We start from the raw sequence: 15,111 nt of genomic DNA, 5'->3' as shown, positions 1-15,111 counted from the left end.
TCTGAGAAGTGTTTTCTAATATCCTACATGAACCTCCTTAGTACAACTTAAAGCCATTATCTCCCATTCGATTGCTAATTCCCTGTCCCCATGGTGTCAGAGAACAACAATGTGCAACTGCCTGACATCTGGCAAGGGGGTCTGGAGTAAAGTGGTACAGAAATCTTCTGTAGATTTTTGTGCCTCCTACCACTTCAATAAAGCCCTCAGGACAGACTTATCTCAGCTGCACCCTTCCCAATGGTTCCTCCACTTCCACATCACCAAATAAAACATAACCAGTGCATGAGCAGGGTACTGGTGAGGAGAAAATCAAGGTGTCTGAGGATGCACCATGCTTGGATGATGTGATGCCCCCATCACACACGCACACACTGTACCCTTCCCAAGGCAGAAAGCTGACAGAGTGCACCTCAAACATTCCAGGAGCTTGCACAACCAAAATGCCTTCCAGAGATTCCCCACATCTCTGCACTGATTCTCAGACAGAGAGATACCTGGACTTCTTCCAGTAGAAGTCTAGAGGATTGTCCACACAGCTAGAACTGCAGTTCCACAGAAATGTAGAACAGGAAGCTCTGGCTAAATAAACATACAATACAGAACATTTTGTGCTTCAGGGTTGGAGGGAGCAGGCAACAACATACAGCCCCGGTTTCCTTCTATTTACCCAAATACATTCATTCTGCAAAAATCATGAAAAATAATACATTAGATTTTTCCCTGGCACTTATCCAACTTTGCTTGGGACTGTACCACAGGACAGCTGCAGGCTAGAGGAGTCAGAGCATCCTAAAAGAGAGGAAATACTGGAGGGGGCTGGAGGTGACAGCACTGGAATGAAATGAAGGCTTAGAAGTGAAAGCATAAGCACTGGTGTGGGAACCAGAGAATATAGCTTGCAGCTAATATAAACCACTATAAAAACTAATTTAATAAATATTTTTCCAGTTATATTATTACGGTTATGATCCATAACAACAACTTTACAGGAATACAAAGCTGAAAAGCACAGCGGTTCATTGAAGCAAAACACTAGGGCTCAGGGAGAAGTGGAGTTGCTCATACATCTATTACCTCAAGATCTGCTTTTAACTGGGAAGGAAAAAAAAACGAGAGAGAGAAAAAGAAAAGAAAAAAAAAAAAAAAAAGCATCTGTTTTGAATCATCCTGTAATACCAGAAGTGACATTTCTACAACGATGACAATTTTGAAAGACACACACAGAAACAAAGCAGCATGTCCTATCTAGATTTCTTTTAATGGCTTCATTGAAATGAATCAGAAATTTCTCTAAGAAAAATTTTTGGCTGTCAGTTAAAACCTAAGCCTAGCAGACACTTGCAGAGTTTTCCCATTTATTCAAGTTTCTGTTTGGCAGTGAAAGTAAATGTTCAGCACTCTGAGCCTGAAGCACATTTTTCATCTCTATCACTATTTGGTCTTTGACTGCATCCTGAGATACAGACCTGTGTTAGTGGGATCCAGATGTACTTCTCAGATACAAAAATACATGTTCTGTGAAGCTTTCTCCTGCAGCTTACTGTAAAATTTGCTTGGGAATCCTGTTATTGTAATCCCCTAATTAATTTTGTATTGATCCACAGAGACACATTAGGCATGTGTAAGCCTTTCATGGAGATATAGATGGAAGTTGCAGAAACAATGCTGAACTACAGGCTTCACAGGAGCCGTGCTCTCATCCTTCACACATGTATTAGCTATGCTGGAGTTGGACAGTGTAAGACCTCCAGCTTTCCTTTCTGCAACTTTCCTTTCTGCAGAAGCAGATCAAGTGTTCATGTTTAACGTTCTGAATCAGCCTGCAGTGCTCAGCCTCACTGTCAACCAGCACTAGTACTGGTACTATAGGTACTATCTTCAGGTAAGACAGACCCAAGGGCTCACACTTACTAATCCTACTGTCTTTTTTCAATTATTGTTATTTTAGGTTGCCTATTCATGCTCTCCAGAATGGGGTATTTCACTTAAGAACTACGATTATATTTACAGACATGCTATTCCAAACTGTGGAAGTAACTGACAGCTTTAAAATTAGAATTTGGTCCTTGGCCTTGCTGATTTAGTTGTGTTTCATTGCCAAGCTTTGCACATCGTTTGCTAGACAGTGTTCAGGTCTGTACTTCATTTGAATGGGTCAAATGGGTTGAAAGGTAGTATGTGGACAAATATAGTATCACATCCTAAAAAAGCAGAATAATAATTAAATGTTCCAGGATTTGTGCAGTCAGGGCTGGGCACTTCACTCCCAACTCTCAGTATGGTTTTATTCAACCAAAAAACCAACAACAGCACTATCAAAATTGATATTAGGACCTTTAAGTATCAACTCACTGAGCAATTTGTCACTGAAGCCTTTTTCCTTCATTCCCTTTTCTTTCTTCCCTCAGTGATGTTCAAGCACTTTTGCTTCTCTTTTTAGCCCCAGAGCCTTTTGTCTTTCTGACATAATGGAGAAAGCAGACACTGCCTAGCTTACAAAACAAAGGGTCAAACCATTTGTTTTCATGAACTCACAAAAGGCAGTCAGGGTTTAATGTAATCAAAATGCATTTTCTTTTTAAGCTATGTTTTCAAAGTTAGGGTTTTTTAACCCATTGAAGTGCCTGAAGTACAGAAGCTGAAGGAGAAAACAGATTTTTAAAGGAGTCTGAATACTCCCTTTCATTACTGCAGCAGTGGTGTGCATCACCTCATCATCCTTTCCATAGCTGCCCTGGAGGCCCAGGAAGAAGCCCATCTCCATGGAACCCAAAGATACAGGAACACCAGGCAGGAAGTTCCAAATCTGCAGGTACTCACACTTTAAACCACCAAAACAAAAAACTTTACTTCTCATTTGAATTGTATATACTTTCTTTTACTTATGATCTGAGTTATTTCTTCTGAGTCTGCTGAGTCCTGAGACTCCACACCTACCCTTGTGAGTAGAAGCTGCAACCCATGACAAAACACACAGAGTGGAGTGTGTCATTGGGGTATCTCTTTTTCATAGAAATTCCCTTGGGTGCTTAATTGCCTCTTTTACCTTTTATTCTCATACCGTGAATTCTCATATTAAGCACTAAACAAATTCATATTTATATTCAGCTAAAGAACTGGACAAATTCCTCCCAGTTAAGAGATCTGACATGATTATCACATTGAGGCCAGCACTGTTTGCATCTGTGCCCACAAAGCAGAGTTCTTGCATTTTGCCTAACTTCCAGTTAACTGGAAGTGTTATTATGAATTTTCTATCAAAACACAGAACTATAATTTAGCACCAAAAATACAGAAGGCCACACTAATAATACAGAAGTACACATAAATAATCACACGTGTAAGTGACAACAAACATCAATAGATTAAAGCTTCCAAGTTAAACATGAAGGCTGGCTTCACATGAAAAGAAGGAAAAACTGTAAGCACACAATCCCTATAAACTGTGCAAATGTTATCCAAGGAAGAGGGGAAAAGCGATACAGGTAATTCTTTGTCTGTGCACACAGAATGAATTCAAGGGTTTTTCCCATATTTATCAAGATAAGTCAAAATTATATCAAGCATCACGTCCAAAGAATGAGACCATTTTTAAACTACAACTTGCAAAAACAACAATCAGATACTTTAAAACCATTCCCTTTAAACAAAGTATTTTATTTCTCCCTCAAAAAATAAGTTACTTTTATTTGTTAATTACATTCCTCTACACAAAGCAACCCTTGTGTCTTCCTATTAGCTTCATACCTATCTTCAGGCATCAGTGAACTCAGCCATTCACTGGAAACAAAAGCCTCTACAGTTCCAGCTTTCATTGGTGGTTTCTTTTTTCATTGGGCATAAGCCAGACACAAACTGTCTAAGGGGGGAAGCAACAGACACACATAAGCCACTATTTCTTTTCAACCCTCATATAAGACACCTGATACAAGCCAAGATAAAGAGAAATCCAAGGATTCAGTGTACAAGTATGGGAACCACAACAGTGAAAGTTGGAAGGATGGCAGAATAGGAAGGGGGAGGGTGGAAGTGCATTAACTTGGTCTCCACCTAAAAGATCTCTCATTTTTCCTAGGCTGTTGTGGTTACAGAGAGACCTGGATATTTCAGGAGTTGTGTGTGTAAACCACACTGACTTTTACCCAATTTCAGGAAAAAGACCTTCCATCAAGAGAACTAACCACTGCTGGTGAGAAAACATTTCTTATTCTCAACTTCAATACAGAAATGAGTTTTGTTTGATAAACATGTAGCAAGTAACATAAAACAGACGAATTATAGATGCTAAGAGTTTAGTTAGCAAAACGTTTGTTCTGATAGATAAAGGTAACATTTATAGTGCTGGCTGTCTTTTTTTCCTTTACTCAATCAACTATAATTGGATAACACAACATCAAAAACTTAGAATACTGAATTGCATCCAGTTGCATCTCTGTAAATTAACCCTCCAAAACTCTGTTGATTTTCAGTATGATGATAATCAATTATTTAAGCTTCAGTTAAATAAATGCGGGACTTGAAGAGATTTACACTTCATTTCTTTGTTAATGTACCACAGAAGACAGAACTGATTCATTCACTCCATTTAGCGACATATTTGGTGTGATTTCAAAGCCATAACTATTTATGCTTAAATGGAGCTTTGATATATTAGTGCAAATGCTATATTTTATTACTAACATTGGACAGGTAAACTAAAGCTAAGGATAGTCACTAAGCTTCACAGAGAGTTGTTATAAGAGCTGATTCATCAGAAGTAAAGTAGCAGGGTGTCATGATCTGATTTTGCTGACTGAAGTTAGTGGTTTGCACCAATGTGGGGGTAATTTGAATGTAATTCCTATTCTCAAAAATTTCTCAGTTCCCAAGCTTACCTAAAAGTTATAGTCTCTCCTTATGAAACACCGGGAACCGACATTTCCTTTTTAGAATTCCATCATCTCCAAACACCAAATTAATGTGCAGATTTACAGACCCCCAGGGAGATACTTTCTAAACTCAGACAACAACAGATAAGATGAGCAAGCCTAAGGAGGAAATTATGTGAAACAAAGAACAGCCCTAGAGCTGTGATGTAATGCGGAGGGGAAGGGAACAGTGATGATCCAGACTGAGGAGGAAAAGTGCTATAATTAATGATTTTGTTATAACCCAAGGAAAATTCTTCAGAAATATGGAATTGCAGCAATATGGTGGTACTTCTTCTGCTGTTAAAAGCACATTTTTTTCTCCAGTTATTTGAACAGAATACTTATCTTGTTATTGGAAGTGGCCTTTGAATTCGTTCATCAGAAATGAAATAGATAACAGTGATGTTAGCAGCATTAAAAAATTCATTAAAACCTGCTGTATTTTTCATGCCACTGCCCTAGGATGTATGAATTTAGTTTTGTCAGCGTTGAAGGCTGTAATTCCACACTGGAGGTCACTTCTAAATTCAATGTGAAAATTTCATCATAAATACAGGCTAAAGTGCTTTGAAGGAAGCACTTCAAGTCAAAGGACTTTCTCAGTAGGTCATCCTGGTAACAGCTCAATCTCTGAAAAAGGAAACTCTAGAGAATCAGCACACTGACTGAGAGATATACTGGGCTGTATTCACTACATTTCCTAATTCAGTGCAAATGACCTGAGTTTTAATTACCTATTACTGTACTGGGCAAAAACTGGACACCTTTGGCTTTGCATTATCTTTACTCAATTGTTAACTTTTGTTCTCTGACTTTCCTCAAGAATAGAAATTACTGGACGTCTTAGAGTGATTTTTATCGGGAAGAAAAGTAAACACCTTCAGAATATGCAAGCAGATGGGAACATACGTGGGTTGCTTCTTTTTAAGCAGGATTTGAACTAGAAATCAATTTTTAAAAGCCTTAAAGAAGAGGAAAAGTGTTTGAGATTTCACTGTAAGAAACAGATGGAAATCAGAACACTGGTTTGAAATTTATCTCACTATTTTAACATTCTAGTTCACAGAATTAAGCTATCAATTTTTGTTGTCAATTTAAAATAAAATTAATTATCTTCAGGTTTTTATCACAGTACCAAAAAACCTACTATATGTAAAACAAACACATACTGTTATAGTTTGTAGTAATTTAAAAAAAAACAAAAAACAAAAAAAAAACAAAAAAAAAAAACAAAAAAAAACAACTAAACTAAAAATAAAGGGACAAAAAAAAAAAAATAGTAGCACTGTCCTGATCCTTTATTAAAATATAATATAGGTTCATGAGAATGAACTGGTGGATGACCCAAAGCAGAAACTTTGTTCTCCTGATCACAGAGTAGTGAGAACTGCCTGCTGCCCCCAGAGTTTTATAGCTCTAAGGAGTGCTGCATAATAAGATTATCTTTATTTTTCACTGCTTGGGAAAAAAAAAAAATAAAAAAATAAAAAAATAATCACATTTATAGAAACTACCCAACTACCCAAACTGCCTCATTAGAATGCCACTGACAAGTTGATTTACACTACACTAGGTAATGAATCTATACAACTAAAGCTGTTGTTTTGTTTTCCAGTTTCCTTGCTGCTCTGAAACAGAACTTCTTAGAGAAACAATGCTCCATTCAACGTTGGCCTTGTCTCTCCTGCTAATTGCAGTCTCATCCAACCTTGCTATGGCAATCAAAAAGGAAAAAAAAGCACCTCAGACGCTATCAAGAGGTATTTTATGTAGTTACCTCCTCATCTTACCATATTGAGGTATTATAATATTGAAAGCTTATATGTGCTTACTGAGGTGTGATTCTTCAGCATTCAGTCACACACTAAGTAGTGCACCTTTTTCCTCCCAGTCATTTCACTACATCAGTTTGTTCCTAAGAATACAGCTCAAGGCTTCAGATAGTCTTTCTAATTTATATCCATCACGGTGACCTGTTAGAATCAAATAACCTAAACTGAGTCTCTGGAAACTGGCTGCTCTTGAAGAACTCTCAGTAAAAAATATTTTTTCAAACACCTGTTAGTTGACATCTTGAGCTGGTAACTTACAGCTACTGAAGCACAATTTCATAACTTCCATCTAAAATGATTTTTTTTTTCTACAGATCCATTTTAATCCACAGAATAACAGTCTCAACCATCAGGGATATTTATCCATTTACTGGATAGTCCTCAATTTCTTTTTCTTTCCCCTCTTATCAGATAGTCACACTCACACTTCCCTTGTGGTGCATAATTTTCCACTTGGATGTTATAGGATTTTAACATTTTTACGTCTGATGAAGAAAAATCTGTAGAAAAATACTTCTTTCCTTCTTCTCAGCCTTTCCTCTCTTTTCAGACCTAATCGTGTAAAAATATATGCAGCTGTTTCCCTGAGCTTTTCTGCAAGTTGTGTAAAGCACTCAGACTCCACAGCTCACCTCTGAGTTCCTCCCATATGAAGCACATGAAGCCAAAGCCCTGCATTCACAGAGGCCCCATCTGAAGCCATTTACTTGAGAGGCATTTAGACAGCAAAGAGAAGCACTGAAGCAGATCAGTTGTAGGAATTTTACTGACATTTGAAATCATTTCATATTTAAAAAAAAAAAAAAAAGAAAAAAAAAAATATATACATATAATAACTGCAGTCAAAGGCTTTATAAAATAGTAAGAACAGGGACAATTGCTTTTCCATGCAAAACCCACTGTATATACAATACAAAATTGTCTAATCCCTGGACAAAACAGAGACAAGTATCAAATCACTTTCCATAATTGGTACCCATGGAGAAAGTTTATACCTAGTCTGGTATCCATGTCCTGTCTTGACTAGATCAGAATTAATTTTTCCCACTCAGAACATCACCTGCATCTTTAACAGATAAGAGGGAATACTTAAATCTGCTGTAAAATGACCCAGCTGACTTCTCTGTGCAACTACCTACATCAGCAGTTGATTTCAGCCAGGGAACCCACTGGTCAACTAAGCTATAACTCCACCAAAAAACAGACAGATATGAAAATGAAATCAGCCTCCTGAAAGAAGAGATGACCTATAGCATTCCAAGCAAATGCCCCACTGACCAGAATGTGGGAAGCTACTTCAGAGGGGCTGGCATCTCTGGGTTTTGAAGGCATGAAAACAACATGAGAATTTGCTTTTTGAGTTCATTAGATGAGCTGTGAAGCTGAAGACTCATTAGGATTATATTTTGATGGAGATTTTTACTTTAACTAAATTATTTAAATAAGTGAAGTACTTGCAACTCCAGAGACTGAAATTCTTGACTCATGAGTCAGGTTTAAAACTCAACATTAAAGTTGATCTTATTTGATTTGTCATATTTAATTTTTCTCTCTCACTTTTATAAGCCAGCTTTCTCTTTAAGCCCCCAGCATCTAAATGAAGTACAAAGCAGCCAACATGAAGAGAAAATATGAAGGTATAAAGAATTTTGTCACCAATTTAGGGAGCTCTGAGTATTCAGAAAGAGTTCTATTGAGTGTGTCAAAGGACTTGAATTGGGTAGCCAGTCTGCTGAGATCTTTTAATTGTTTTTGTTTGTTTGTTTGTTTATTTTACTGGTTTATTTTTTAATATTCCAATATACCTATTAGCAAATGTAGGATTAGTATATCTACAATACTTTGAACAAAAATCTACTTGTGTACAGCTACTGACAAAGGTAAAAAATGTTGTTTCTTATGAATTACTTACCTAGCCAATCATTTTAATATATTTGTAGGCTGGGGAGATGAAATAACCTGGGTACAAACTTATGAAGAAGGGCTTTATCAAGCTAAAAAAAGGTAAGAGATTAAAAAACAGTTTTGAAAGACACTTTTGTTAATTACATTGTCACCACTCAATATACTGTAATGAAATAAAATTATTATTATTATTAATTTATTTTTATTATATATTATTATATATAATATAATTATATATAATATATATTATATATATTATAATATATATAATTATTTTATATTATTATTAATGATAATAATAATAATAATTTTTAAAAAAAAAAACTATCACAGCTGATCTGCAGACCACTCTACCATTCTTGTAGAATCTTCTACATTAGAAAAGCTATCTAGACACAGAAACTCCACTTCTCTATTTCTTCGTCTAACATTCTTTTTCTCTTGCACAGAAATGCCTCTCACCCCTCACAGAATGCCTGTTAGGTTTCACTGAGATTTAACAGAAAATTAAATGCAATTTGTCTTTTCCAATCTACTAGCAAAATCACTTATTTTCATTCTTGTTGAATAAACTAACTACATGTTTTATTATTATTAATAAAGTAATAAGCCACTGATGGTCATTCATCATTTGGAAGACTGCCAATACTGCCAAGGTAATTGTTATTTTTATCAATGTTAAATTTTTGTAAATAACTTTTTAAGACACAAATATTTATATATTCATTGAATTTACTCAAATTACTTAAATAAGTGCATGAAACTGTAGTAGAATAGCTAAGAATTTGTTACTTTTGTTTACAAAAAAATCACTATGAATCTACTCAAAAAATGCACATGAAAAATGCTTAGTGCTACTGTCCCACTATCCCTCATTAAACACTTGTTAATTTAAAATAACTGACATGTATTTGCTACTGACTCACTGGACATATTTAATAACATTTGTCCTTCCTCAACTGGTAACTTGAGAAGGAGGTAAGGACAAGACCACTGAAACTGATCAAATAAGAACTTTCTGAGATTAATGTACTTTGGTCAAACTGAGACTTGGTATCTGTTGAAACTACAGGCTTCAACAATGACAGAATAGGACTTCCATTTTCATAGCCAGAAGGTTGCACTGACATGGATCAAAAACCACAAAGCCACTATATATCCCAAAGGTGTCTCCTAGGAACGTGAATGAACAGAGGCAGGAATAATGGGACCAATCTTTGGTGCCTAAACACTGAAGGAAAGGCAGTATCTACAATAAGCTCTACAATATTCATGTCTTTTCTAGCATTGAAGAAAGCTTTTGCTGAAAATGAAGAGATACAAGAAATGGCCCAAGACAGTTTCATTATGCTGAATCTCATGGTAGGAAGGGTTTTTAGAGGTTTGTCTGGTAGCTCTTCCTGGTCTATGTTTTCTTTGTCTTACTTTTTTATGACATTTAGCTAAGTACCTCCAGCATTTCAGTTAAACATATGTACGTAGACAGCTCCGAAAGTAATGCCTCCCATGTATGCCATGGAAATTACAACAATACACAAGGTACAATTACATTGTTTGATAGAGCAAATTCTCAGCTAAAAACAACTATTACTCAACCAAGTCACCATCATTAGCTCTCACACTTGTTTTTGCCACTGCTGAAACACACCACCTGATGCCTCGGTGTGCTCACATCCACCATTTCTGTCCATAACAGTTCAGCAAGTGTTAATGAATGGCAACAGGTTTGATTTTTAATGCACTGAATGGCACAACTTTCCCTCACATGCACTTCCACAACAGATGCCATTCTGTCAGACTGCCTCTCTGCTGCCATCCGTTGCATGGCAACAAAATGTAATAGAACACTGCCAGAAAGGTTTAGCTTCTACTGCCACACCACCAGCATCTGAGGTCTTTGATGTCATGGACCAACACAATAAAATAGGAAGCATTACTTTCAGAGCAGCCTTCATATATGTGTTTATGTGTGTGCATATATACCTTCTGTATTTTTTTTTTCCTCTGGTACAATACTGTTCACAAGTGATGCTATTTCAGCTAAATTTATATGAATATTTTAATAATTAGCTTTAATTTCCCTGCCAGCATGAAACCACAGATAAAAACCTGTCACCTGATGGACAATACGTGCCTCGAATCATGTTCATAGGTATGTACAGTACTTATGAATCTTCTGAAGATGTGATCTCTGAATCTGTGCCAGTGTTGTTCTCCAGAAACATCAAGACAAATCATTTTGCAAAAAGAAAATAGCCCAGAATTTATCTTTACCATGGCAAAAGTATGGAATTTGGCATACCTGAGTTTAGTTCTCATTCTATCACGGGCTTCAGCTCCTGTAAACTTCCTCAGATTATAAATATGTTCTGGAGGGTACCTCATTTGCACTTGGGAGCAAGGTGCTTAAATATCTGTTAGCATCTGGGCATCTGTCAGCCCCTGTTAGCTCCCTGTGCTTTTGCAAGCACAGTTAGGAAATGAAGTGTAGAGAGAGCTGTCAAATATGTGAATGAATGTCTACAGTGTCTACAGTGCAGACATTACCACAGAGCAAGTCAACAGTCAACAGAGTCTAAGAAATTATCTACTACACTGCAGAGTTGACTTCTGAAATATATTAAGTAAATCATGTCCCACAGTCCCTGTTCCTTTTCACCAATTACACAGGCATCAAAGGTAGGTGAGGTGAAGTCCCTGCTTAGAGCAAAGTAGTAAAAGGAGTCAGGTGATTAATTAACAGATAGCTTAGAAGGGGAACCAGTTCAGTAAGATATTTACAACCATTTTCTACACTAATAGAAACAATAAGAATCACAAGACCTTAGTTCTAGTCACCAGGTAAGCCACGATAACTTTGTATTAATTATGCATGACCCTCATTATTTGTGCATTCAGTCAAAATTAGCTCTCCCAGAGTAACCCCAGAACTTGTAAAACAGGATGGTTTTCTTCAAGTATGGAAAAAAAGGTATGTGCAATCAATCTCTTAAAAAAAGCTGTGTAATATAAAACTGAACATTAGTTTTTGTTTAAGATTTCTCCACATAAAAAGCAGTTGGTTGGAACAGAGCGTAACAGCCTTGTAGTTTGTGGTTGGCAAAATCAGAACACCTCAGGAACAGGGCGGTACTATGGGCATCACCCTCGGCTGCTGTGGGAAGCAGCGATTAACACAGTTTCTTTTTCAGACCCATCTCTCACAGTGAGAGCTGATATCACAGGAAGATACTCTAATCGACTGTACACTTATGAACCACAAGACATACCATTCTGTAAGTGCCTATTTTGTGCTGTTGCTCTGCATTTTACACTGTAATCAGCCAGATACACACCATCCCAATCGTCTGTGTTTGAGAATCAGTTAAGATCTCTAAGTAATGAGTAAAGAATGTTTGCCAGCACTTAACAATAATTTATAGTTGTCTAACCTGTTCTAGCAAACACTTAGGCACATCTATTGCTCCGCTGAATTTATTGGGTCTGCTTAGGTGAGGTGAGTTGAAAGATCACAGGTGAGAAATTTCAGGACCAAGATCTGAGCTGTTTGCTGGTGAATGGTGAAAGTCACTATGCACAAAGGAATCCAACTGCGCAATGTTAATAAGCAGTGACGGGAGGGGACCGGGAAAAAGAAATGCTTGTTAACCCATATTCCAAAAAGGAATGTGATTTTTCAGGTTGAACTAGTACTCTGTACCATCCATCTGAGACCCATGCAGTATCTCACAACAAATATGCATGTCACATCTGACTATTTTGCTGAAGCAAAAGGGATTTAAGAATATTCAACTCCTCAAGTTAAATGTTTTGATTTACAACTCTCTTTGCCTTCAGCTTTAGTATCAATGCCAGAATATTCACAATAGGAAGCACTAAAATATATAATCCTGCGTGAATTCCAGTGTGAAGAATGTACTAATCAAAATGTACTGTAAGAATATTTTACGGTTGTTACTCATTTTTGTTTCAGTAATAGAGAACATGAAGAAAGCACTACGCCTCATTCAGACAGAACTGTAATCAACAGTGAAATGATCATAACCTCTAGAAGGTGAAGCTGCACCAAGAATTCCAACACTTTTAAATATTTTATTTAGCCTCTTTCTCTGCTATCTCTTTGAATCCTTACCAACCAGGTAAACCAGATTACATGAGATGTATGATTTGAAGATGAAATATAGGAGGCTACCATTACCATTTGGGAAACAGAGAAGAAATCCACCAAACACTGTGAGGTGGAATTAGCAACCTGAATAATTAGAAGTGATGGTCTAAGATGCAAGCAACCTTGAGCTGTATATTATCAATTGAACTGTGGCTTTATTGTCAGCTACAACTTCCAATCAAGAGCTATAGACAGTACTTGATGTCTATTAACAATGCATGATCTAAGTTATTAGCTACTTCTTACCTCCTATATTTTATTTCATGTAGCTTGTAAATCTCTAGCATGACTCAGTTTTATGCATTTATTTCTCATTAAAGGAATATTGCTGGCAAATCAGACAGGAAGGCTCTTGCTGTAGATTTTAGAATAGCTAATAGAGAAAAAAACCCTCAGATCTAGGGTTTGCTTTCTTCTGTATCATTCTTTAGATATTATTCTTCTTTATCATTCTTCTTTACAGGAAGGGTAGTTAAACACTGGAATAGGCTCCCCAGGGAGGTGGTTGAGTCACCATCCCTGGATGTGTTTAAGAGCTGTTTGGATGCGGTGCTCAGAGATATGATTTAGCAGAGGGTTGTTAGGGTATTATGGTTAGGCTGCAGTTGGACTTAATGACCTTTGATGTCTCTTCCAACCTGAGTAATTCTATGATTCTGAGAGCTGAAAACAGAACATATTTCATGCTGAACATGGGGTTTCTGTGAGGTGATAGTCATCAAATAGCAACTACAGGTTTTGCCATGATAAAAATGCAGTGACGCAAAAGAGATGGAAGGAGATAATTCCAGAACTCCACACCTGAGGCTAGTCATGCTTGTAAAGACCAGTGTGGGAAAAACCAATAGGTTTTTCCTAGCTCTTTACTTTTAAGTGGCACTTTCAAATGGTTATTCCTTCTGTAGTTCCCAATACAAACATCATAGTAGAAGCATACTGAAGGAATCTGCATATACAAACTCTTTTTCTCAAAGTCTCTCAAGATCACCATATGGAAGGGTAAACAGCTATTTTAAGTAAAAAGTCTGAGTCAGTTGAAATAGTTGCCTATACCAATGACATGCTTCTTCACTATAGCAAAGTAGTAAGTCATTCATCTGGAGGAAGAGCAACAACATGATGTTCTGTGCAAGGCACAAACATTTATCTCCATTACCTGCCATTTCCTCTGATGTTGCCTAAACACATATGTGAAATATGAAGAATGATCCTCTGCAGGACAACTATGTTAAGTTACAATACTGAGTATTAATGTGTCATAAAAGAATTATATTGTGCCTGTCTACATAGGTCACGTGAAATTTAGATGTATACTCCAACAGAGGGGTGATAAATGACCTGTGAAACAAATAATAAAAGAAAAAGAAAAAAAAAGTATCTGTATTTAGCAGCATATTTTCTTGACAATCAAGGGAAAAGGCTGGAAACAAAATTAAACTCGTAATCACATTCACTCTGTGTTTATCTCTACTCATTAATGTTCATATCTATTCCAAATCTGACAGCACTTCCCAGACTTGTGGGCACACCCTGTATTGAGCATGACAGAGATGTTCAGGAGAAAAATATATGAGATAGCTGCCAGAGATGACACAGGATAGCTGTGGCAGTATTCACAAAATAGGGTCAAGAGAAGATCTACTTTGAAGCACAGGACAGAACAACTTTTTAAACACTGAATTATGGTAGATTCAGAATGTAACCAAAAAGTAGGTAGAAAGTTGTTACTCTTTTGCAGATTTTTCCACTCTTCTCTTTCAAGAGTGTTGGAGAGGTCATGGAAAAACACTGACTTGGAACAACTCCTATTCTAACATGGGTAGGAAATAAAATGTGAGCTATTGATACCGTAAGCCAGTTCCTCCTCCATCTATTTAACATCCAGAATACAAAGGTTTCAGTCTCCAGATAATTAAGCCTGAATTTGTGCTCCATTAGCTTTCCAGTGTAGAAAGGCAACATCACAAATAAAAAAGCTGAAGAATATGAATATGCTGAGGGCTCCTTTGGGATTGTACAGTCAGTGAGCATTTTTATTCATTTCCCATTTGAGGAACAGACAAATGCATGTATCTGTGGCCTGAATATATCATTTCTGACATACGTTTTTGTACTGACTGTTGACACAAATCTAATTACACTACTATACCAAAGAGAGGGAAGACAGTATACACAGACACACAACAACAGTAACTCAGCAGTAACAATTCAGTGGGACTATTTAGTTGAAATCATAACTGAACTGCTTTTGGAGAATTCTTTATCACAGGCTTAAATGAAAATCAGATTTCTC

The 15,111-nt window shown here is 36.7% G+C and overlaps 1 protein-coding gene across 1 annotated transcript; it reads left to right on the top strand.

Annotated features, from left to right (window-relative positions):
- Positions 1 to 4,024: 4,024 nt before the first annotated feature.
- AGR3 (anterior gradient 3, protein disulphide isomerase family member) lies at positions 4,025 to 13,385 on the top strand. The gene is made up of 8 exons (XM_015853675.2): positions 4,025 to 4,192; positions 6,529 to 6,673; positions 8,686 to 8,749; positions 9,254 to 9,306; positions 9,936 to 10,012; positions 10,739 to 10,802; positions 11,842 to 11,925; positions 12,624 to 13,385. The coding sequence occupies exons 2-8, from the start codon at positions 6,568 to 6,570 to the stop codon at positions 12,671 to 12,673; spliced, it is 498 nt and encodes a 165-aa protein (XP_015709161.1). The 5' UTR covers positions 4,025 to 4,192; positions 6,529 to 6,567; the 3' UTR covers positions 12,674 to 13,385.
- Positions 13,386 to 15,111: the final 1,726 nt, after the last annotated feature.

The sequence above is a fragment of the Coturnix japonica genome, chromosome 2 (assembly GCF_001577835.2).
Source record: "Coturnix japonica isolate 7356 chromosome 2, Coturnix japonica 2.1, whole genome shotgun sequence".
In the NCBI taxonomy this organism is placed as follows: Eukaryota; Metazoa; Chordata; class Aves; order Galliformes; family Phasianidae; genus Coturnix; species Coturnix japonica.
Note: the sequence above shows the minus strand (reverse complement) of the source record. Positions and strands in the feature narration are given on the sequence as shown.

Excerpts from the sequence above, each read along its gene's own strand:
- AGR3 (XM_015853675.2), top strand. The coding sequence starts at position 6,568 with ATGCTCCATTCAACGTTGGCCTTGTCTCTCCTGCTAATTGCAGTCTCA. Across the intron at positions 8,750-9,253 it reads CTTTATCAAGCTAAAAAAAG|TAATAAGCCACTGATGGTCA; the intron begins GTAAGAGATTAA and ends TTATTAATAAAG. Across the intron at positions 10,013-10,738 it reads TCATTATGCTGAATCTCATG|CATGAAACCACAGATAAAAA; the intron begins GTAGGAAGGGTT and ends TTTCCCTGCCAG.